At 35.2% G+C, this 27221-nt stretch overlaps 1 protein-coding gene across 1 annotated transcript in view; it reads left to right on the forward strand.

The window, feature by feature from the left end:
* The window catches only part of LOC145690973 (uncharacterized), a 49847-nt gene extending 23223 nt beyond the window's left edge, over positions 1–26624 (forward strand). The window contains exon 2 of the mRNA XM_081766446.1: positions 22905–26624. Within this exon, the coding sequence (XP_081622572.1) occupies positions 22905–23001 (97 nt within the window). The 3' untranslated portion in view covers positions 23002–26624. The remainder of the gene's footprint in view (positions 1–22904) is intronic.
* Positions 26625–27221: the final 597 nt, after the last annotated feature.

Raw genomic sequence — 27221 nt, forward strand, 5'->3', positions numbered from 1 at the left:
CACAGGAGGCTCCAGTGGTAATAATTTTCTATCTAAGCATTATTTTGGACCAGTTCAAAATAACCGCGAGTATAGGCTGAAACCCCTTCTCTCAGTTTTACGTTTTTTATGACTAATACGTTAGACATTTCAATTTCAACTACTGCATCAAAGTTCCACTATACATGGTAGTCTACGAAAGTAATGTAACCTTGACGGAAATTCTTATAGATGATATCTTTCAAATTTTATCAGCCTTTACAGTGACTGCTTTCAGTACCTCTACAAAAATAAACTTTGCCGGTAAGTAGAACTGAATTTAACAACCAACATTACAGCCAAAATACAGTTACATGTTCTATCTTACGGTGGAAGTTGAAACTTCCGGTTTACTGCTCCCGACAGAAAACTGTGAAACTCTTTTCGAATTTTGTGCAAAGTAACGGCCGATGTGCCAAGTAACCCCGTCTTATGGTACTTCAAAGCAGTTTTATGCAAGACATCATAGTTTTCAATAAAGAGTAGGTTATATATCATTATTTGGTTTAGCTTAACTGGGGAAAAGGAATTCCTATGATGATGTTATTAATTTATTTTTTCTCTCTCTCTCTCTGTCATCACGTTAGGAATATAAAGCTCGATTCGTATACTAATTTATAACAGCAAGTTAATATACATTTATAACTAACATTATGGAGAAGAGCACTATAGATGTGAAAGACCCCAAAATATTATGAAGAGTAGAGATGAGAAAATGATCAAATTGGGCCGCTATCAGTATCGAATCCATAGTCTTCTGGCGCAGTAAATGTTGCTCCTTGGTATTTATTTTGCTTAATTTTTATAATAATAGTTATTATTATAATTACGATAAGGAATTGCAAATGTACCAGTAATGGACATTGAGATCGCAAGAATGTGTTTTTTTATTCTCATCAGTTTCTTATTTCAAAATTCTTTCTATATGCGCTTTTTCCCTAAAGCTAGTGCTATTTCGCCAGGCACCGGTAAAATACAAGTTTGTACATTATTATAATAAGAATTTTTACCTAATACTGCGCAAAAAATCGTATTGTGTATCATTTGTTTAATATAGCATACAAAAGATATAACAGAAAAATATATATTAATAATCAGTACCTGTTGAGTAATCGAGGACAATACATAGTGATTCCAATAATGTGTAAAAATATTTATAACAATCTTTGAAAGATTCACCACTCGAAATCGAAAATGGAATTAATAATCACTACAGTTTGGAAATACGTCTCAAATAAATAAAAAGCTAAGAAATTGTGTGTGATTCATATCTAGTCCCATTCGTTTTGTAAGATCCTCGAAAATTTTAGGTCATTTCACTTGTCTTTTAAATGGTGTGATTTCAAATTATAACTCCTATGTTGAAAAGCTGAACGCACATCATTAATAGATCCAAATTCAAAACATGTTACAAATAAAACGATTGAGCATATTTTTATAGCTCTTACCTACGATATTCTTATCCTTTCCTAGATTGTAGAAAATAATTATTTCACCCATCGGATAGCGATGGCGTGATCTGAAGTGAAACGCTTCTACGTCAGTTCCTCAGAGTGCTCTAATCAATGGAATAAATTTAGCTGTTAGAATATACGTATCTCGCAGCTACAGTTTCACTTTCAATCGATCAGGAAGGAGAAAATATCTGTTGACCGGCTTTACAAAATTTCATCTGAACTGTGAACAATTCTACAGGAAGACCAGATTGAGAAATGGATGATCATTTTTTTATCTCAAAAAATAGAAAGAAATAATAGTGGTTTCGATAATCTAGTTTGATCTACTAATCCTCCTAAACATGATTTTTTTTTAAACTATTAACTTTCGGAAAAAAATTAACCTGCACAATGATGCATGTTCGGCTGGTATTGTATATATTGCTGATTCTATCTACCTGCACAGTTGTGTAGGTCAGGCTGAAAGGGTAGAAATGGTTATTAGCAATCAGCAAAAAGACGTTACATCTTCAATAACTTACTTAGCGTGAGATGAAGGAAAGAAAGTTTATATGTTATATATATATATATATAGTTAACACTTACAGTAGAAACCGATATGTCTACTATAGACGGGTCGCGTCGCTTGCGTCAGTAATATGCATGTGAACTGTAAAACTTTCGTGAAAGGTTGGTGTATCAAAAACGATAAGATAATATTATACAATACGATAAACTAAGAATGGGCTATAATAATAAAAGTTGGCATGGTTTAGTATAGTATGATATCCAGTTGAGAAGTTAAATGTATGAGATGTGGGACTTCGGTTATGGTTAATTACTGAGTGAATGAGTTCCGTATATTTTTGAATGTATACGAAACTTTAAAGTGAAGTATATATTTTATTTTTAAGATTTTAATTTTTACTGCTAAAATTACACAAGGAAAATTACTATGAAAACTTCAAATGAAGGTCATGTTTGTTGCAATCAATTGACTCTTTCGGCCTTCATTCATAATTTCTCGAACGTATGCTCAGTGCGTTGTACTTTCTTGTAACCAGCGAAACAAACATCTGATCACGAGGGTGCTACCTCTGCAAAAGAATGTGCAGAAAACCAATGCTTAATCTCAACTTTTAAATTTCACACATACTACAGTAAATACAACCAGGACCAAGCTTATGCTTATTGTCCCAGGTTCGATATTTTTCCCTAGAAGTATGTAGATATACTTCCCCGTATAAGTAGATTGCTCCACATAAGTAAAGAAGCACATTCGGAAGGAATAAATGCGTAGTTTGAAAGAGAAATGACGAAAATACTTTGTTTCCTAGTAAACAATTTTTAAGTCGTATACTACAAGCCTTTTTGCTGTTTTTGACGTTGCTCTTGTTAAAACATCTAAAGAAGTCTATAAGTTTATTTGAGGTTTACAGCTTAATTTCACAATATCTTCTTGAAAACGTAGTTCTTCTATAATTCTTTTTATGCTAGCAAATTTGTGATCACTTGAGTGCATCAACCAATGAGTGATGAAGTTCTGTACATTGCATATTAATGTTATATCATATGGTAAATTTATGTATTATGAAACCTGCGGAAATTGCCCGTTTTCTTCTTGTAAGTCTTAGATCAGTTGCTCACTGGTATAGCATAAAGACACCTCTCAAGCATAATCCACTCACCATTTTTAGCGTAAAATTTAAATCTGTTCTTTTACTCGTAGGATCTTCATTCTAGTGGCAGTAACGTAAGAAAAGATAAAAAAAATTCTAAATGAGTTACATGTGTGGCTAACTGCAGACATGGAAAATTTAATTTCAAACGGTTCAGCTATTTCTGTAGCTAATAGCAGATAAGGTTGATGTCAAATTTTTTGTACTTAGGTGTAGTATGCAGATTGTTCGTCTTCTGTCTCTTGAATATTTATTTCCGAAAACTGCTGCACGTGACACTTTTTTAAAAGTAAAAAAGCTAGTGTGCCAGCTGTCCTTTCTCTAACAAGAGAGACCACTCAGATTATAATATTTGACGTACAGTTTTAATCCTGTTCCCATCTTTATGATACCCATTTGAATGAACGTAACTTTATAAAATGCCACTTAAATGAACACGGTCAACATATTAAATATTTATTTCAAACAGTTCAGCTCCCTGTATTTTATAATGTGATGTATAACATATTTCTTCAATTTTTCGGTATTCAGAGTCTAGCATTTATCTTGGCACTCCCTTTTTACTTTTAGCATAAAAAGCAACAATGACTAGAGTGTTTCACGATGCTAATAACACTCGAGGACATTGTTTGCAAAAGTCCTGTAACAGCAGAATTTCAAACCTATTATATATTTCGATTTTTGCTAATGGCAATGCAGCAGATTGTGATAAATTCTATGTTGAGAGCACAAACATAAAAGCACTAGTAATAATGTAAGAGTAACGAATTAGCTGTTGGGTGTCCATATTACCTTAACGTTGGATTCTGGAATCATTATATCATGTATTTCAAATAAGTACATAATAATAACAATAATTTACAAACTCTATGCTTCTCAAATGTATTTGTTTATTTAGAATGTATGAGATGTAACTACGTCGCTACATATCAATATAAACAAAATTTTATTATCTCAAGGTATCAGATTATATAAAGCGCAACCTTAAATTGGTATGCTTAATGAAATCACGTATCTTGTGCAAAAATTTTAAAAGTTGTTATATCGTCCCTTTGTTTCTTTGTAATCATAGTGACAGTTTCTTGTAGCGGCAATGGCAAAAACCTCTTCCGATTTTTAAATTTTCTGACACAAAAAGTAATAATGCTAGTGACAACGGATCTCTATTTTCACTTATAATAAATGTTTATTTTATATAGCACAAAATAAGTATTTTGGTATGTACCTGAGTTAACTCTGATATCGTATGTGTCGTGTCGTTCATAAGTCATTGACCAGGTAATGGCGACTGCTTTGAAATAAATGCAGAGCGTGAGAGTTAAATCTGCCATGTCTGTAGTTTCGTGTGCAGAAGATACATACTTCTGGGTCATTATCGCAGTGGGTCATGGTGAGTGGTGAGTTGTCAAGGGTCGCGTGCTGTTGACCAAGTATCGACTGCCCCACCTACTCAATGACCAACTCTAGCTGTGGCACTTTCCAGAATATCCGTCAGATTTTGGAAAAGTTCTAAAGGATATGTAATTGTTACATTTTAATTTAAGGTATTGCTAGTCTGCTGTTTTATTTTTGAATGGAATTACGAATCGCCATGACTTTTCTACATATTCATTTTGTGAGAAAACCTTAATGAGCAATAGAAAATAGAACTGTTTTTCGATTCGGATTGGTTTGTGTTAACAGCTTGAAAATGAAATCACTTAATGTCCAACGCTTATGCCTGTTAGGCTAAGGAAAACTATGATTGAAGCAGGTGATGATGGATGAATTGGTGGAATGAGGCATTGCGAGTGTCCCGAGAAAACCCACGACCACTATTTTGTCCGTCTCAACCTTACTTGCCTTGGAAACGAACCAGGCACCCCACCCATCTGATTGATTAGTAGGCGGGGTCTCACTTTCGATTCTCGATGGGAAAACCTTTGAAATATACGATGCCCTTGGTGTATCCCTGCATTTCCAGGTTATTGAAATTACCTGTAGAAGGAGAATAACCGAACAGAATAGAGACAAATTTCAGAGATGCTTCCAGTCTTTTTAAAATTTAATCTTGAATTCTCTGGACTGCACTATTTTATCATGACCAAAATCAGTGACTCATGGTTAATAAAACATTGCATTTGTAAACGTTTGCATTTCCTACATAGACGAGTGAGTCTTCACTCTTACTGAAAAGAGCATTATTATGGTAGTGGCTTGAGTATTCGTTTTGTGTATTAGGGATCCGCGGTTCGATTCTCCGTGGATATTCAGAAAAGAAAATATAATTTAGAATCATCATATTTCTGATTTGTAATAAAATGCAGAATTGTCGATTTCTCTCGTTCTTACAAATTAAAGTTGAAACGACTTCCTTCACAGGGAAAAAGTAATTACATGACGTCACAGCCTACAATCTCGATTTCTACTGTCTGAAAACTTCGCTTGTTTCGCAAACAATTCATGAATAGAAACAGGTCATTTTTCAGGCCTAGTTTGATTCATAAATTTTCCTGGAACGTCATTGTGTAATTGTTACTAAGTGTTCTTGTACTTTTACTAGAAATAATAATAATATTTTCGTTCGGCATTTACAAAAAGTTCCGTATATTCCTTCAAGAAAAATTGATAAATTATAATTATTCCTTTTTATATATTTTGATGATATAGCAATATTGCGCATACATAATCCAATGTCTTTAGTATTGTAATAACCTAACTTCTGGGCCAAAACTCTGGCCAACCCATTTTGGAAATATCTTTTACCAGCACAGATTGAGTAGGGCGAGATTGAGCAGGTTGCTTTGCGCATAGGCTTTTATGCCATTTAAAATCATAAAAAACTTACATCTTAAACTGCATTACACTATACATAATTACATTTTTACTCTATCGCATAATGTCCTCCTGATTGTTTATAACTTCTAGACTATTTTTTGAGTTTCTATAACTTTCAGCACACCCGTTATCGCAATGCTTTGATCAGTATATAAGAATAGCGTGAAGTATTTAATAATTAGAATGCTAAAGTGCTTTGAGTTTAGAGCTAAATACTGTACATTGCGTGTATAACTCATAATTAAAGTTATTGTTTGCTTTTACATATCTTTTACTACATTGTCAAATTCCTCCTCTTATACCTTTCTCTATCATCAGCGCCATATCATTATCTGTTAATAATTCTAATTCTGTATTTGTCATCTTTAACATTGCATCCCAAGCTAACCTGGTGCTGTCATATACCAAGCTGTATCAAGACCATAAGCTTTATGACATGTTTCTCTAAAGTTCTCAAACACATCTGCTAATAACAACACATCAGTTTTCCATATAGGTCATGGTACTGTCCGAGATTATTAATTTTAAATGTTTTCCACACTTTCTTCGCATGCGTATAATTCTCATAACTTATATGTGTGTTGGTAAGCTTGTTTAAGAATGCTTTCTTTGGGCTTAATTGTCTCTGTTTAAACTTTTTCCAGTCACTAACATAATCGTACGGGTAAACACCTTTTCTTGTTACAAGGTTAAATTGTTCTTCATTAGGGTAGAAGTGTTGTGTGTGAGTCATTTGTTCTCTTGTTAGGTTTGATGATAATTTGTCTAAACACTTCATAAATCTAAACGAATATATGAATTTTTATTTGATAGTTCCAACCTTTTTCTGAATGAAATGTAGCGTTCTCTTTTATTAGGTATAAATCAATTGTTTCTTTATTACATCCAAGTTCTTTAACGAATAAATGTGAGTCGTATCCTGTTATGTATAATGATTGGCACAAACTTTTTGAATTATAACTTTAAATTACAATTATTACAGAAAGGATCATGATCATGATGTTTAACTTTATAATTCTTTTTAGTGTATTTTTCTTTACAGTAATAACCAAATTCGGATCTATTAAACTCTCTTCTCTGTTTCTTTCTTAAAGGTAACTCATTATTTTGCTTATAAATGTTAGATATCATTTTAGCTTCTTTCTGTAATTTATTTATGTACCTTTTATCTGCATTTTTACCTCTAAACAAATAGGTTCGGTTTTAGTTCCATCGCTTTTTACAATGTAATACAAAATCCAGAAGGTTTATGTTGTTGATATTTTTTTGTATATGGTTTATTTTCTAGATAACATTCTTCACATCCCAAAACCTTATGCAATAAGCATTCAAAATCGGCATAGATTACAAAGGCCATTCTCATTTTATACTGATAATTCTTAAATTTAGCATGTGTGTTTTCTTCAGGCATTATTATTTTTACTGGTTTATTAGACGAACAATCTTGCTCATGTTTATCTAATGCACTTTGTTATTAAAAGTATAACAAACATCGATCACACAAATTTTCGAGCTCTCCATTTACTTATTTGAGTACTAATTAATTTACTTAGGTCTTTAATCCAACAATAATGTGTTTTAACATTTTCTTCAACAAGTTTTTATATATCTGACAAATTCACATGTTTTTCTTTTTTGGTCTGTGTGTGATGTATTATATAGATTGAATAGTCTTTATCATACTTTATAAGTAAATTGAGAGAAAACTTAATACATGGAAGTGCGTCGGGACCGAAATACAGCAAATTATGGATGCGTTAAAATATTAAATAATACTTTTGTTAAAGTGGATAGTTTCAAATATCTAGGATCAATATTAACAGAGGAAAATCATATTCACGGAGAATTTAAATGTCGACTAAACGCAGGGAATTCGTGTTACTATTCGGTTCAAAATCTCTTGTCGTCGCGAATTCTGTCGAGGAATTTGAAACTTAAAATATACAAAACGATAATATTGGCTGTTGTTCTGTATGGCTGCAAAACATGTTCGCTTACTCTGAGGGAAGAACATAGTCCGAAAGTATTTGAGAACAAGATCCTGAGACGAATATTCGGACCCAAGGGAACGAGAATGGGGAATAGCGGAAACTTCATAACGAGGAACTACATAATTTATATGGTTCACCCAACATTGTGAGGGTTGTCAAGTCTAGGAGCCTTAGATGGGCGGGTCATGCAGCTAGAATGGAAGAAAGTAGAGACGCTTTCAAAGTCTTGACTGGAAGACCAATCGGAAAACGACCATTAGGAAAAGCTAGGCGCAGGTGGGAGGACAATATTAGGATGGATCTCGCAGAGATTGTAATACAGAGTAGAAACTGGATGCAGTTAGCTAAGGATAGAAGACAGTGGAGAGCTTTTGTGAACGCGGCATTGAACCTCCGGGTTCCATAGGCTATACATAGAGAGAGAGAGAGTCTTTATCATTCGCATATACATTTATAGAAATATTAAGTAATTTTTCGACTTTTGGAATATCGCTTAGTTTTACAGGAAAATGAATATTTTTTTTAGTATGGATTCTAAGTTTGACAATAGTACATCATCTTTTGGTACTCGTTCAGGATGTGAATTTGTAGGATATAAGGCACTGTATAATGAGTATCAGAAGCATTTTTCGTCTTCAGTTTTACATTAATTACTGCCTTTTTGTTTGAATCTGTTTAGGTAATTCTATGTATGAAGATCCTCTGTATGGTATGTATTTAACAATTGCTAGTTCAAAAAAGTTAATGTTTATAAGAGCCCAGCCAGAACTTCAAGCTTGAAACTCATCCATTCTTGTTCTTAATGCTTGTTTCATATTAGTTAGTGGTTCCTTGACATTGGTTTTTGATATATTACTCGGTTCTCAGTATTAAAATAATAGTCTTGCATTTCTTTTCCTTTCTTTTATTTAGGACAAACATAGATTAATTTTCAATGAGCCATGTTTTTGTAAGCTGAGTTGAATTATTAATTTCCAATGAGCCATGTTTTTGTAAGCTGAGTTGTAATCTGTTTAATATAGCTTTAGATGTTGTTTTAATATTATGTTCTAATGGACCTTCTGGTTTGTATTGTGTTGTGAATCTCCATGTTTCTAATTTTGATTTAAATGTAGTATTTTGACGATTTACATCGATTGGTATTGATTCAGATTTCATTTTTGGTTCTTCAAATACTTCTTTTTTAAATGGAAACAGTTTTAAAGCTCTCTTCGTACCTAATCTCTTAGGTTTTTGTTTTTCCAATATGCCTTTTTTAAATGGTTTTGTTAAAGTTTAATCTGTTTTGTTCATCTTCATATACTTTAATACGGTCTATGAGTTCTGTTTTTCCTTAATCGGGAATAACTTTTGATCCCCTTTCCTTTACATAAGTTTTTTTTTAATTCCACTACTGTGCGCTTAATTAAATTCATAATTACTCTCTTGTTTTTGTTATAAAAAATAATTTTTAATCATTTTCGTTATCTAATACAACAGCTGATATTCATGTGACGTAGGAAATCTCGATGTCTATTAGCATATTGTATTAGAAGATGGCTTTTATGGAAATAACCCATGAAAGTTACTAATGATCTAATGAAAACTAATTCATTTTTATTATTATTTTTTCAAATCTACCTCATCATGTTCATCACTATCATTTGTAGGCTCAAGTTCTTTGTCACTATCATTTGTGGGCTAAAGTTTTTTGTCGCTATCCCAATTTGATTCTGGTGTATATCTTTCTAATACTCCATTCTGTTTTTCTTTTAATAGCATTTCTTGTTCTTTTAATATTTGTTTTTCTAGTAGTACTGTTATGAGTTGAAGATCTTGATGAATAAGGTTAAGTTTATTCTGTATCCATTCATACTGCTTATCCATATTTATTAAATACAGAAATGAAAAAAATGAATACCTACTTTCTCATTATTATAAAAAAGGAGGTTATGGAAAGGAAAACTATCCCCCAACTTAAGCAATAATGTAGAGAGAACGGAGCACATGGTTATTCAAAACTTAGAAAAGCAGAAATAATAGCCTTAATCAACGAGCACAGAAATAAGTCTCTAGCAATAACTGCTGCAAATTCACAACAACCAAGTGAACAAGATAAAACAATGATGAATAAAGATGAGCTTATAAAAGACACGATTCAAAGGTTAAACCGTGAGCATATTGTAAACTACTTTCAGAATCCGGTTTGTAGAAATATAGTTATAAATGCACTTAGTAGTCGAAAATTCAAAGAACGGAAGCAAATTTTAGAAATAAAGAACTTACCCGATAATTTTCTACATATCTTCAAAAACAAGATACATTGATGTTCAGTTACATCAACCCATAAACTGTCACTTTCTTTTATAGAACGTTATGAAGAACACATCAATTGGGTCAGATTATCAAACAGGAGAGACTTAGTTAGATACGAAAACATTATTAATAAGTATAGTGATAAACTTTTCTCAGACAAATTGTGTGAACGAAGGTATGGTTCATGTTGTTATCATAATTTAAAACCAGATTTCGTACGAAACCATAAAGAACACACAAGACGACATATTCATTGGGAAATGAGTGAAGATTATGTTAATGAATTTAAAGAAAAAGTTGATTGGCTCGTGTTTGGTGAAGAAAATAACTGGAGAAATATTCGCAAAAACAAGCTATTGAGGTTTGCACACAATTCCAAGAATACTTACTTTGGAGCATACTCTCTTGCAAAACAGATTTGCTTAAACTTACATTCCTAAAAACCTTTAAAGACAAACTCTGTTGGGATATAGTTTCTAAAAATTGTCGCATCTCAGGAAAAGAACTAACATCCTTCTTGAGAGAATTCGATTCTATTATCGATTTGCACGATATTACACCACTGCTAGATGAAGCATATGTGAGAAATAACAAAATAAAGTTTACCGGTCAAGTGTTAGTTTACAGGATAAAAGCGAAAAATTCGTTCTCGAGTTCGAAAGGAAAGGTTTAGAGTAAAAACAGCATAATACGCACTTGTTGCGATAGGAAGTTCTCAGAAAACTTTCTAATGAAAATCACAGGTAAGATCGATATGTTTAAATTCTTAAGAGTAAATAAGCATGTCACGAGTCCCTCAGAAACAAACTAATGCTACTCTTAACAGGTTTACATTTAATAGAGAACTCAGAAGAATGCTCAATATGCAAAGAAACAAAAACTGAATTATGTAAAATGACGTGTTCTGTGTTGAATATATGCTTACCTATTTAAGAATTAATAACACTTGTCCTTTCTGTAGAACAGTTATTATACTTAACAACAACAACAATGAATATCCTGAAGAAAATCCTGATTTTGATAATCCGTTTTTTTTCTGTGGAAGATTGGAAATAATAACATCGAATATTGATGTTAAGTTTTTATGAAATGATAATCATAAAAGTTATATCGAAAGTTTTTACATAGGACTCGATGTTAAACGATAATAGAAACAATCATTTTTTTAATTTCTTTAACCAAATTTTCATCTGATAGGGACGTCCAAAACTCATTACCCTTACCTTTACGAATATCTAATTCTTTTTGCACTACGTTGAATATCTTAATACTGTTAAGATCTCGAAACTTTTCGTATATTATCTCATGATCTGGATATTTTTCTTGTGCCTCATTAAGAGGCTTATATAGACTTCTCTTTTGGCATCTGATAGCATAATAAGGGAAAGGATAATTAAGTTTGTTCTTCTTGTATATGATTAGGCAATTATCTTTTGAATCATCGTCTGTATATGGTGCTGCTATTTTTTTAAGCCCTTGTTCTTAAGACTTAACTTTTCCGTCTGTATTTCTATATCTTGCATTCGTGTTTGGAGTAATTCGTTGTTAACTCTATATTGCTTAAAGTCTTGGATGAAATAGTCTTCGATAATATCATAACACTTATTGTAAAAATCTTTAGATAACAAAAAGGCAACAGCTAGAAATATTTCTTGTGTACATAAGTTCCAGATATGATTAAGGTTGCTTCTTTGTCTCCTCCTTTTATTAGGTATGTGGAAGAGCAATTCCTATAATTAGAGGAATTGGTTAATTCTAGCTCATAGTATCTTATTAATTCTTGTGACTTTATTTTTTAACCAATTATCAAACCTCTTACCCCCATCTTGACACAACTTAGTAGCAATGAAGTATCTTGTACTCTTATCCACAATCAATTTAAAATCTCCAAAAATAGCATACCAATAAATGTCTTTAATCTGTTCGTAACAAATAACGTTTAAACTATCCATGGTACTCGTATTTATTGTTTAGAAAATATTTTTTAACATTATTTCGTTACTAGCTAGTTTTACTGTATAAGGTAATTTTTTGAAGTGGCCCGAATTCGGTCCACTTAGTTTGTTATTGTAATATTCTAATATTTCATTTGAACATTTATTTTCTAACTTTTTAAAAATCTTCTACCTCCCATTGCACACAATTTAGTAGCATTGAAGTAACCTGTGTTCTTATCTATAATCAGTTTAAAATCACCAAAGATACCATACCAATATCTTTAGTCTGTTCGTAACATATCTCATTCAAACTTTGATCCATACTAACCTATTATGGTTATTATTCCATAAAAATAATATTTAAATTTATACTACAACATTACTTTTATCTATCCAGCTATTATGTGAATCATCAAATACTAACCATTTAACGTATGCTTTGTCACCTTTCTTTCTCAACACCTCCACTAAGTATTCATCTTTATGTTTCGTCTTTAATAGTTCTGGTTCGTAAAATCTACCTTGCATATCCTCTTCTTCTAAAGCTTTAATTCTATACGTAGGTGCATTAGATGGTATAACTTCGCTAATAACCAGTGTTGGGCAAAATCAATTGAAATCAATTGCAATTGATCAATCAATTGAAAGTAATTGCTCTGAAAATCAGTTGCAATTGATTTCAATTTGTAATTGACAATTAATTTCAATTGCAATTGAATTCAATCATAAAATTTGCAATTAAATTTTCGTCAATTGTTAATTGTTAATTGGTCACCAGGCAATTGAAACCTTTAATTGTTAATTGTCAATTGCAAATGGTGCAATTGAAACATTTAATTGTTAATTGCAATTGACAATTGAAACTTGTAATTGTTAATTGTAATTGTTAATTGCAATTGAAATCAGCAATTAAAACTGAAGATAAGAAGATGTGTGTGTATTGTGTTGTCCACTTGTTACTGTTTTACATATTTCAAATAAGGTACTTATAAGAAATGCTGGATACCTACCATCCCTTCCCCCCCCCATGGGAAGAAAGCCGGGAAACTAAGTATTTTTTAAAATATATTATATTTATGGTTCTATCCCCCTCGAAAGAACTCTATATGCCCGTCATGCATACAATAGGAATGGGCACCAACGAGTTCGAGCGAGTTTTCTTTAAAACTCGACTCGACTCGAAGAAGACATCTTTGAGCTCGACTTGAGATCTCGGCTCGAAAAAATTCCCCCAACTCGACTCGAATTCGGATCGAGTTTCCAGTCGAGTCGAGCCAATTCGAGCTAAATTCTTTGTGTAGTTCCAAGTACTACTATCTTCAAGTATCCTATATAGACAATATAATTATCAATGATACTACTACTACTACTATAATTAATTATCATTATAACACCGTGTACCTGTATAAACATGGAATATAGGCGGTTTGTATCGGAATACTAAAAATTAGTTGACTGTTGATCTCGGTCGTCAAGAAATCTTCAGGAGGCAAGGACATCGGTCACGAAGTTCTTAGTTTGAGTTCAGGAGGAGCAAGTATTCGGGCTCAAGCCAAAAATTATTAAAAGTTATGGGACTCCAGCCAAACACGTTCAAAACTGCTCGACCCGGGTTTAGGGTTCTCAACAGTTCAAGCGGCTCGCTCACAGCTTATACACTTATCGAGCCGAACCGAGAAGTGAGCCGAACCAACAGCTCATCCAACCGAGCCAGCTCGAGCCGATGGCTCACACGAGCCGAGCCGAACCGAGCTGATTGCTTACCCCAACCGAGCCGGTTCGAGCCATCGGCTCAGTTAAGCTGACTCGAACCCAGCCTATGGACTCGTTTCAACGGAGCCGGTTGAAGCCATTGGCTCAATTGAGCCCAGTCGATAACTCGTCTTTACCGAGCCGGTTCAAGCCATTGGCTCAATTGAGCCCAGTCGATGGATAATCCCAACCAAGCCAGCTCAAGCTGTACGCTCAGTTGAACCGAGCCAGGCCGGTTGACATCACTATTTCGGTTGGGCTTCTACTTTGGCTAAAAAATTGGACCGTGCAGTTCTCAGCCTTGATGGTAAGAACTGCAAAAAATGATATGAAGTCTTTAGTTTTACGTCCCACGCTTATGCCGGTTAGGCTAAAGGAGACTGTGATGATGGGAAATGAATAAAATGAAGAAACTGGGAGGAAACGGGAGAACCCCGAGAAAATCCACGAGCACGGTGTTTGTCCACCACAAAGTCCAAACTGCGCGAGCTGGGATCTAACCAGGGACCTCAAGCACCGGAGGTGAACACTGTACCACTGACCCACCGCGCCCCCTGGTAAGAACTACAGTATATACTTATATTGGTGCTGACGGCATCATTAACTTGTTCCACCACCAACGAATTTCGAGGTACTTTGTTTTGCATCTTTTGTGCGTGTTTTGTGTCGCTTTGTGTGCCTATTCCCACATTTTGTGCATCACCGGAAGTGGATCAAAATGGGCCTACAAATATGGCGGAACACATTATTGCTCTTCCGCCACCAATTAATTTCGAGATCGTTTCCTTGACATCGTTTTGTGCCGTTTTGTGCGTCTACTTCCGTTTTGTACGTCATGGGATGTTGGTTAAAATGAGTCCCCAAGGTGGGACGAAAACGATCAAGAGTTCCGCCACTATTAAATCTCGAGGTCGTTAATTTCACATCGCGTACCCTTTTGTACGTCTATTTCGATGTTTTGTGCGTCACTGGAAGATGGTCAAAATGGGCCTCGAAGGTGGGACGAAAATGACCCACTGCTCCGCCACTACCGAATTTCGAGGTCCTTCCTTTCGTATCGACTACTGAATTTTCGTGTTGTTTCGTGCCCCCATTTCCACGTTTCGTGCGTCACCAGAAGTGGGTCAAAATGGGCTTCCAAGATAGGACGAAAATGACCCACTGTTCCGCCACTATCGAATTTCGAGGTCGTTAATTTCACATCGCGTACCCTTTTGTGCGCCTATTTCGACATTTTGTGCGTCACTGGAAGACGGTCAAAATGGGCCTCGAAAGTGGGATGAAAATGACCAAGAGTTCCGCCACTACTGAATTTCGATATCCTTCCTTTTGCATCGACTAGTTGATTTTCGTGCCGTTTCGTGCCCTTATTTCCACGTTTTATGCGTCACCTGAAGTGGGTCAAAATGGTCTTCCAAGATGGGACGAAAATGACCAAGAGTTCCGCTACTATCGAATTTCGAGGTCGTTAATTTCACATTGTATACCGTTTTGTGCGCGTATTTCGACGTTTTGTGCGTCACTGGAAGACGGTCAAAATGGGCCTCGAAGGTGGGACGAAAATGACCCACTGCTCCGCCACTATACCTACCGAATTTCGTGGTCCTTCCTTTCGCGTCGACTAGTGAATGTTTCGTGCCCTTTATTTTCACGTTTTGCGCGTCTCCAGAAGTGTGTGAAAATGGACCTCCAAAGTGTGACCAAAATGACCCATTGTTCCGACACTGTTGAATTTCTAGGTCGTTTCTTTCGCATCGTTTAGTGATTATTTTTTAAAAAGTTTTCTATGTCTACTTCCTCGTCTTGTGCGTCACCGGAAATGAGTTAAACGGGCCTTTAAAGTGGGAGTTAAATGGCTCACTATTCCGCCACCACTATTCGGAGTTGGTTCTTTCGCATCATTTAGTGTGTATTTTGTACCGTTCTGTTCGCCTACTTCCACGTTTTGAGCATCACCAGAAATGCGTCAAAATGGTCCATCAATGTGTGAGAAAATAGAGCCATTGTTCCGCCACTATCGAATTTGGGGGGTCGTTTCTTTCGCATCGTACAGTGCCTGCTTTGTACCGTTTTGTGCTCCTATTTCCACTTTAGTGCGACAACAAAAATGGGTCAAAATGGCCTACAAGTATAGCGGAATAACTTAATGCTGTTCCATCACCATCAAATGAGGTCGTTTCCTTCACATTTTTATACATGATTTGTGTCGCTTTGTGCATCAGTGGGAGAGGGTCAAAATGGACCTTGAAAGTGGAATGAATAAGTCTTTCTCTGCCATATTTGTAGGTCGCCTTTGACCCACTTTCATTGGCCTACAAAACGTGAAAGTATGTGCAGAAACGGTATAAATATGCAATAAACAATGCGAAAAAAGCGGCCTTGAAATTCGATACTGGTGGGAGAGTGGATCAGTTTTCTTCCCACATTGAATGCCCATTTTGACCCACTACCATTGAATCAGAAAACGTGGAAATAGGCTTACAAAACGGTAGAAAATACGCACAAGACTATGTGAAGGAAACGACCTCGAAATCGTTCCTGACGAAACAGCATTAACTTGTTCCGCCATATTTGTAGGATAACATTGACCCATTTCCGGTGACGCAGAAAACGAGGAAATAGGCGCACAAAACGACACAAAAATGGAAATTTAGCTTAATTATATGGAAATTTTAAGTTTGTAAGCCTAATTATTTGGAAAATTTTATACATTTTTCCTTTATGTTGGTCTACTTTACGTTGATTTGGGACTTTTAAATTTTATTCATTTTTCCACTGAAAAGTATGTATAATTCAACAAGTTGATTTGATTTTGAGTTGATTTGGGGGTTTAATGTCCCGGTCAGCAGCGAGGCTATATGAGACATGGACCTACTGATTAACGTGGAATCCGAACCACATGAGCTCCCGCCGGGAATCGAACCCGGGTCTTCCACGCCAAAGGCGCGTACGCTAACCGCTTAGCCACGGAGGAGCTCTATAATTCAACAACGAAATAATTATTAGTTATAATTATAATAATTATCTATATAATTGAATTCATTGTAATTTGGTCCATAACAAACACTTTACCATTTCGTACTAGCTGTTATGCCCGTTCTTCGAACGGATCAGATAAAATATCAATGTATCTATAAACAAACTGAACAACGGGAGAACAATTAAGAAACATTTCTAACATTGGATATATTTTGTGTGAATACATATCCAACAACGTATATGTGTTTTCATTGGGAAGGCCGATGGGGGCTGAATTTGAACGTAAACACTATCGGGGGTTTCACTATAGGTCTGAGCAACCCCGATAAACATGGATTCGACACAAATTCTAGTACTTTTACATGTCCCGGTGAACGCCTCCTCAGACCCCCTTGGTTCGTATTGTGAAAAAATCTCCTCTGGCCCCCACTAACCCCCAACTAATACCCCGAAAAGTATGAATGTGACACTAACATCTGCCATTTTCTACTATTTTTTACATATGCCGGTAAAAGTCCCTATAATCCTCTGGTTCCAATTTTGAAAGAAAAACAATGCCCGCAGCCGATTGGGGCTGTATTTGGAAGTCAACGCCTGTGGAAGTATCACCATTCATCTCAGCGACAGCGAAAACTATGGATTTGACACTAATATCGGTAACTTTCCATTATTTTTACATGTCTCGCAATTCCCCAGCCCCGGTGACTCCCGGCCCGCATACAATGGTAGCTAAATTTGAAAATCATCGCTAACGAAAGTATCACCATTGATCTCAGCCTCCGCGAAAACTACGGATTTGACATCGGTCATTGTGGATTATTTTTACATGTCTCATGATCCCCGTTATAATGCCCCCGTTTCTTATCTGATGGGGGCTAAATGTGAAAGTAAACGCGGTCTTGAGTTTCACCAATGAGCTCAGCTACCCCGAAAACTATGAATTTGACATTAATATCGGTCATTTTCGATTATTTTTTTACATGTCTCGGAATTCCCCCCTCTGGTGACCCAAGGCCCGCATACAACGGTGGATGAATTTGAAAGTCATTGCTAATGGTAGTGTCACCATTGATATCAGCAACCGCGAAAACTATGGATTTGACACTAATATCGGCATTTTGGATTACTTGTACGTTTCGGCATTCCCCCCCTTCCCCCGTTGACCCACGGCCCGTAGCCGAATACGGTGAATTTGGAAGTTAATGCGATCGGAGTTTCACCATTGATCTCAGCGACCGCGAAAACTATGAAATCGACACTGATATCGGTCATTTTCTACTACTTTTACATGTCCCGGTAAACGCCCCCCTGAGACCCCTGGTTCGATTTTTTTCGAAAAAGCTTTGCCTTGGTGTGGGACCTGGACAAAAGTATCTTTGACCAAAATTTGGTAACTCTCGGTCTACTTGTCTGGTCCCCAGGCCGGTCCCGGTAAACGTCCCCTGGAGACCCCCTAGTAAGGAATTTAAAAAAAACTCTTCGTCTTGGGCCTATACCAATCTACCCGTGACCAAATTTTGAAAAGTTTCGGTCCACTCGTCTCGTCCACAGGTCGCACAAAGATAGACACACGAACAAACTCTATTTTATTTATATTAGAAAGGTCAGATCCGCCGTTATTGTATTAGTGCGGTGCTTGAGCTATTGATCGTAAAAATTCAAACTCCGATGAGTGATAATTTTATATGCTTGTTTTATTACAAGTTTAAACTCTTTAGTCAGTAGAGAAGAGGGCGTGAATCATGGGTCAGAGTTGATGACAATGGGTTTCGGTGGGTCTGTGGGTCACAGTGGGTAAGAGTGGTTTATGGTGGGTGGTGGGTCAGAGTGGGTCACGGTGGGTCGTGGGTCACGACGGGTGGTGAGTCAGTTGGTCATGGCTAAAGTTTTCATTGCCCCACGCCCTCTCTGAACTACAGTGTTGAAAATTAATCAGTAAAAATCAATTGCAATTGATCAATCAATTGAAAGTAATTGCTGTAGAAATCAATTGCAATTGAATCAATTGCCAATTAATTTCAATTGCAATTGAATTACAGAATTCAATTGCAATTACTTTCCACTGCAATTACTTTCAATCAATTGATCAATTGCAATTGATTCTCCTTTTTTAATGGCCAACTGCAATTAACAATTAACCATTACTTATTTCAATTGTTAATTGCAATTAACAATTAAATTTACAGATTAATTGTTAATTGTTAATTCAATTGAAATTTGCCCAACACTGCTAATAACAAATACTTCTGTTGACCAATTAGGTGTATATCCTTTTTCAAATAACCCTTTCGATTTACTTATTTGCTTATTCTTTTTATTCACTTCTATAGGCTTTAAACCAATGGTTCTATGCATACGATTATTATACTTGTTAACTAGTGTTGGTAATATTTCTATCCATTTATAATCTCCTTGTGTTGTAAATTTTTCCACATGTTTTGTTTAAGAGTTCTATTGAATCTCTCAACAACAGAAGCTTTCTTACCCCTATAGGTTGAGTAATGATTAATCTTATTTTCCTCCATCACCTTCTTAAATTCTTTATTGTAAAACTCTTTGCCTTGATCAGTTTGTAAGTTACTAGGTTTTCCCGTTCTTAATATGGATTCAAATGCTTCTGTAACATTTTTACCGCTCTTATCTTTAACAGGAAGAGCAAAAGCATATTTCGTAAACACATCTATAATCGTTAGCAAATACTTATACCCTTTGTTTAACTTGGAGATACCTTTTCACATGCCACTATGCATTTCCACAAGATCTGCTTGCCATAAATCATCTATACCTTTAACAATAACATTTAACCTAGGATAATTCTTTCCGGAACGTTTGTGAATTTCTTCTATAATGTCTTCTCTAATACCTTTACCTTGTTCGAGTCAATCTTTCTTTTTAACGAATTACGATTTAGTAACACCACATACTGAACCAATACCTTTCTTACTATATCTTCCATTCTGTTTTTTTTCTATTCTAATAGTGTTTTTCTTCGTATCTGTTGATTTCTTACACTTAACACAATACATCCTGTTTATTATATAGAAATTTAAAATTCATCATTACCTAATACTACCCTCCTAACATTATCATTATCACTTGATTCGTTTTCGTATTCATCTTCATCCTCTCTTTCTACATACATAATAAGCATTAATGATTTGCCTTGTTTCAAATCAGAGTTTTTGGATGGTCTAATTGTTAACTGATCATTGATATTAAAGTGTAATGGAAAAATTTCAAATAGAATGTCATTTAAAAATGTGTCTATAAGTTATGAATTGAAACTTGATTCTGTATGTATTAACTACTTCTATAAAGAAATTTGTAGGCAGCAGCTAAATTATATACACAAATGACTGGTTTCTCAACATCATCTTTTGCCAATCGACATGGTAATTCTACAGTTTCTTTTTGTGTAAACTCTTCGTTTGCTTATTCAAGCTGCTCTAATGTTACAAGATCTTGTTTATCGATAGCATTAGATACATTAACCAATCATTTATTCTTAAAATCAACCCAGGATGTATAATTTGACGTAAAAACTTCTTTTTTACTTTTAATGTTAGGTGTAAGTTTTAGATGTAAGTATTTTATGATTATAAATGTCATTAAAGCCTATGCGCAAAGCACCCTGCCCAATCTCACCCTACTGAATCTGTGCTGGTCAAAGATATTTCCAAAATGGGTTGGCGTAGAGTTTGGCCCAGGAGTTAGGTTATTACACTACTGTTCTTTACCCAAAGAAAGGGTGTAACTTCGAAAGGGTGTTGTGATAAAGACACACTCTACTTAGGTTCTGTTCGATTTTCACATTATCCAGTAGCTGACACCTTTTTCCTATCTTTTCTTTGCATAGTATCTCATAACTCAATTCGTCCTTATATAGGGTTAAAAGAATTTATTTTCATTTCCGTAACTTCAGTATGTTTATTTACATTGCTGTAGGACGTAATATTGAGGTCTGAAATATTCAATAATAATAATAATAATAATAATAATAATAATAATAATAATAATAATATAGGTAACAATTTCCGTATGAGGACACATTGTATTAAAATCTGTAAAATCGCCCGTAGCGTTAACCAGAAGTTACAAAATAGTCGGGATTAGAGAGATGTGTCAGGATCAACAGGACATACCCTCTCAAACGTCCCTACAACTAGCTAAATGTTATAACGGAAAGTTTCCCTAGTACTAGTTAAACGTTATAACGGAAAGTTTCGAGGCAAATTTCGTTTAGAAAGTATGGATTCTGAACTCACAAGAGCCGTAAGAAAATTTGTTTTTAAGTAATTGTTATGCCGGCTAAGCTACAGAACACGTCGATGATGAGAATGAAAGAAATATTGAAATAAAGAAAGTTCGAGGAAGCAGAACACGGAGGAAACCTATACACACGTTGTTTGTTCAGCACAATGCATACTAGGCGGGAGCTAGGTGGAACAGGTTGTACCATTAAATTTACAACACTTCAATGATAATAATAATAATAATGCTATTAAAAGTTTATAGTTGCACTAAAATTCGACAAAACTTACTTAAACGTAGGGGTTTCGAGGAAGGGGTACAGCTACTCTAATTTAAACGAAAGCTTTCTGCTAATATTTCGTGTAGAAAATATTCTACTTTACGTTTCCAGGAAAATAACTGTAATAGAAAGACCTGAATATAATTGAACACTAAAGCTTGCAATAAACTAACGTGTGGAGTTTGCAGATGTAATTATAAAAGCCTTGCTACAAAAATATATACACAGACCATAAATCAGTGAACTCTGAAGTACAAAGTAGCAAAATAATATATAAGATTCAGTCTACATAGCAATTGTTGCTTAAAGAGTGGCATATACTATTTCTAGAATCGAGATAAGACGAGAAATGTTTACGATACTTTTCGTCTCGTCTCGATTCTCATCTCCAAAGCATGACGATAGAGTGAGTTAGCCTTGTCCCGTCTGGAATTAAAATGTTAAGTCTCACGCCGAATTTGTTTGGTTTATTTTTAGAATCGAGATGAGAAATTCATCTTTTCATGGGCAACGTTACACAAAACCAATTTTTTTTTTATTTCTGCTTGTAATGGTATGACCTGAGCGATAATAAATTTTTAATTTTTAAATATTTTTCAGGATAATATTTATTATCACTATTATTATTCCTGAAAATTTGATAGTTGAAGTGTGGAAACAAACGAGTATTTATTTATTTATTTATTTATGTATTTATGACTTCTTTTACGTCGCGAAGTTAAGGATCTGCAGCCTTCTCCGAGCACTTAACCACGTGAATACATTATATATATTTAAAAAAAACACAAATATATAGAAAATATTAACAATTACAAAAGAAAAGTATTGAATCACGTAAAAAAACAATATACTACTTAATTTAAAAAAAATGGTTAAGCACTTCAAAAAACAAAAATTGAAAAATAATATTCAATAGGGGAAACAAAAATAACATGGAGAAACCAAAAATTGCATATTGCATATAGCAGTACTAGAGGTATGAATAAGCTGTACAAATTAACATAGGTTACCTATTGGTTGTGTGTTCATATGTGTGTTATTAATAATCTGGTAAAACGAAGATGCCTCATGTGCTACCAGTGTCCTTATCTTTACTTAAGAGAAGGGAATATACCGATTTTTTTTTTTTTTTTTTTAATTTGGCGACTGTGGAAACCTTGTGTATTAATTGAGGTAAAATGTTCCAGAGGCGTGTAGTACTTACTGTGAAGGATTTTGAGTATGAATCAGAATTGTGACTGGGGATGGAGAGCAAGAAATTATCTTGTGATCTTGTGCTCCTAGTATGAAAATCTCATAAATATAAAAATCTACGGGCTAGATACGATCGTTCTGACGTAGTAAGTATTTTGTACAATAGGGTAAGATTATGTAAATTTCTTCTTCCGACTAACGTCAGCCATGACAGTTTTTTATAAAAAGATGTGAGATGTTCCCTGTAAGTTATATTGAAAATAAATCTATTGCAGGCATTTTGCACTCTTTGCAAGCGCTTTGATTGATTTTCTGTTAGATCAGAATAGACTGAGTTGCAATAGTCAAGATGTAAGAACACCAGTGCCTTGACAAGTTTGATCTTCAAAGATATTGGTAAGAAAATTCTTAGTCGATTTAACGTATGTAGGGCACCAAACGCTCTCTTACAAACTCCATTTATTTGATCTGACCAGGAGAGATTTGAGAGGGGTTTCATCCATCACTTTTGTCAAGGCATATTCTAGCTCAGGAGAGTGAAAATTGTCATACCTACCGAGAGAGTGAAAAACATTTTAGTCAAAGTTCAACTTTGTCAAGCAATAACTTAGTGCACACAGGTCAAAAATCCCACATCTGCCGCGTATGTGGAATGGAATTTAGTGTATGTTCATGTTTGGCTACGCACATGTTAAATCGTACAGGAGTAAGGTTACACACATGCCAAGAGTGTGGTAAGTCATTTACTCGACGTTCATATATGGCTAGACACATGTTAATCCACACAGGAGAAAAACCTCACACGTGCGAAGAGTGTGGTAAGGCATTTAAACAACGTTCCAATTTGTCTTCTCACCTGTTTATCCACTCGGGACAAACTCCTCACGCGTGCCAAGAGTGTGGTAAGGGATTTAAACGACGTTCTGATTTGGCAAAACACACGTTAATCCACACAGGAGAAAAACCTCACACGTGCGAAAAGTGTGGTAAATCATTTAAACAACTTTCCAATTTGTCTTCACACCTGTTGATTCACTCGGGAGAAAAACCTCACACATGCCAAGAGTGTGGTAAGGCATTTAATCGACGTTCCAATTTGTCTTCACACCTGTCAATCCACACAGGAGAAAAACCTCACACGTGCCACGAGTGTGGTAGGGATTTACTGTACGTTCACATTTGGCTACACACCTGTCCTTCCACACAGGAGAAAAACCTCACACCTGCCACGAGTGTGGTAAGGGATTTAGTGTACGTTCAAATTTGGCTACACACCTGTCAATCCACACAGGAGAAAAACCTCACACGTGCTATGAGTGTGGTAAGCGATTTAGCGTACGTTCACATATGGCTACACACATGTTAATACACGCAGGAGAAAAACCTTAGACATGCAACGAGTGTTGTAAATCATTTAATCGACGTTCCAGTTTGGCTTCACACATATTAATCCACACTGGAGAAAGACCACACACGTGCCAAGAGTGTGGTAAGGGCTTTTGTGTACGTTCACATTTGGCTAGACACATGTTAATCCACACATGAGAAAAACCTTACACATGCAGCGAGTGTGGTAAGTCATTTAATCGACGTTCCAGTTTGGCCTCACACAGTAGTAAAGCATCACACATACCAAGAGTGTGGTGAGGGATTTAAACATCGTGCAACTTTTGTTACACACGTTAATTCACAAAAGATATAAAGCTCACACTTGCCAAAGTGTGGTTAAGTATTTAAATGAAATTCACAGTTGGCTACACGCATGTTAATCCACACCCGATCCAAAATCTCACACGTGCCAAAACCCTGGAATGGAATTTATTCAACGTTCATACGTGTTAAGCCAAATAGGACGTAAATCTCACACATGGAAAATGTTGTAGATGATTTAGTCTACGCTCAATCCTTGCAAGGCATTTCAATACACAAGTGACAAACCAAAGAGATGCATAGAACGTAGCCTCCTATTTACTCAAGGTTCACATTGAGCAAGAAATTGTTAATCCACACAAGACAAGAGACTCACACGCGCGGAGTGTAGAAATACATTTACTGGCTAATCGTATCTTAAAACACATAGTTCACTAACGACAGATATGCGAAGGAAGTTCAATATGATTTAGTTTAGAATCAGCTTTGGCAAGACATGTAAATAGACATGGCATATAGAAAAAAATTAGCCGCTCTCACAAGTTAAGTTTTGGCAGAAATATTATATGCACGATAAATACACTGCTAAAGAGGTCTACAACAGAATTAAATATTAAAGGAGTCAGACCACATTAAGCCCTTCAAATGTACCTGCCCTTTGGAATGGAATGTAAGTTGTGAAGGACAAATTGTTAAGTCCGTATTTTGGGGACAGATGTTAAAGGAAATTGGTTCCGCCTCTACTCCACGAATAGCTCTTCTGCTTTGCCGCCACAGTGATTGCTGCATAGTGTAAAGGTGCCTGACGCCGACGAAGATTCAAATGACGATTTCGCAAAGGAACATTCATGTAAAGATAAGAATTCCAAATATAGTCCATGAGAGTTCTTGTATGTAAGGGAGTTAAAGGCAACAAGTTTAAGCGACATCCATAGTGTGGGCGCACCTTCCTCATCAGTTACAAGTGTAGATCCTTTCTGGACTACTGGACTACTTCTGAACACTAGAACTTTCTGGACCATCTGCATTTTGCTGCATCTTGCTTGTCGATACACGGTTGCGCAGTTCCCGCTTTTACGACAATCTTTCATGTACTTGGCAGAAAGTTTTATGCAATTTGAAGATAAGAAGCGATCATAAACTCAAGTCTTTGTCCCTTTTACAGGGGTTAAATTTTGCGTTAAAACCGTATTAAGGTTGTATGTGTCAAAAAAAAGACTGACTAATAATATTGAAAACGATTACATTCCATTTGTTGTCGTCTTTGAATTCAAAGCGAGATTAATAGCATTTTTATCCAAAGTGTTAATGACTTTACCGGAATTCGTGGTGTTTTGCGAAAAGAGGGTCTGTACCAAAATTTCGACGCAAATATCTTCTACTCTTTTCCGTCCACAGTCGTTTCTCAAGCGCGGGATGATGATATAAGGTGAATGTGCATGTGGGTTGATAAAAATGAAGTTCGAAGCTATGTTTCGCATTCCTTACTTATTCTCTTGTATACTTAGAAGTTTTTGAGTATACTGACTAACCAACTTTTCACTCGTTTTATAAGAAAAGTTGTTAATCAGGTTTTAAATTTTATTCAAAAACGTTCAGTTTACCTTATAAAAATCTGGTACTGTAAGACAACGTCACACCTGTCAAAACGAACCAGCATAGAAAGTTTTACACCATTGTATTAATATATCGGTATTTCAACACTTTTCTATAAATTTTAAAGCGTGATCCTGTAAAATCAAGCAATAATGAGTTAGCAACTTCTGATTTGAGTGCTTCATATAGTTCGCGTTCAAGCTTGCAAGACAAATTTTAATATACACAAGTGGAAAACTTCACATATACGAAGAGTTTGGAATACTACTTGGTCTATACTCAAGTTCTGGAAGGATATTTTAATACACAGATGAAACTCTCACACATATGACAACACACAGGCGAAAAGAAGATTTATATGGAGCTCACGTTTTACAATGCACAAGAGAAAACATACTATTAAATACTAAGGAAAAAACTAAAGCGTTCTACGTGTGTAGAAAGGGCTTAATTAAAGTTTCTATTTCCCAACAGATATATTAATACAGATGGGGAGTAACTGCTCAGTCAAGACTATGAAGAACGGTATAATCGAAGTTCAATTTTGAGGAAACATGCTATCTCATACAGGTCAAAGATGTCTGTGCATAATTGTGAAAAGCGTTTACATGAAGTTTATATTTTGTTAGTGGAAAGACATTGTAAGATATGTGAAACTAATTACTAAAACATCATGTTTGTACATAAAAAGTATATTAAATTTACACACGTGATAAAATATACAAATGCGAAACATCTTAGTTATCAAAAGTGCGATAAAATTCGTTCAATATTACGTATCAATCTCACCTACTGCCAATTCAGGTTTCCGCTCGCGACGACGGTAATTCGGCCGTGATTGATTATTCACATTTTTCAGCATTGTGCATGATGCAAAAAGTATGTTTTGGAGCATTTAGGTTTAGTAAATCAAGACAAATCATTGTTGACCAAACGTATAAGTTTAATTAAACTATAATACTGTTAAATATGAGTGAAAAGACTGTACAAAACACAAAATAACAGATTCGAACCTAACCAATATCCATGTCACTGAGCTTGTTGTGCTCATGCTGATATTTATTGCAGAGAGCAGTAATGATTGAATGCTTTTTGCATATGTTTTTCCACAATATGTAGACTCAAGGCGGGTTCAAATTTAATCAACATCCACTTCACTGCTCTCTTTCTGAGGTTGCTTGCATGTATTGCAAGTAGTGATAATTGTTGACTGCAATCTGAACATGTATTTTCCACAATCATTACATTCAAGGCGAGTTCTGTTGCTTTCCCTTGACCTGCAGATGTAGCAAATATCTCTTCGGATTGGTTACACTGCTTCATCATCGGTAGTTAGTTTTCTGTAT

The sequence above is a fragment of the Thermobia domestica genome, chromosome 7 (assembly GCF_964235325.1).
Source record: "Thermobia domestica chromosome 7, izTheDome1.hap1.1, whole genome shotgun sequence".
NCBI lineage: Eukaryota > Metazoa > Arthropoda > Insecta > Zygentoma > Lepismatidae > Thermobia > Thermobia domestica.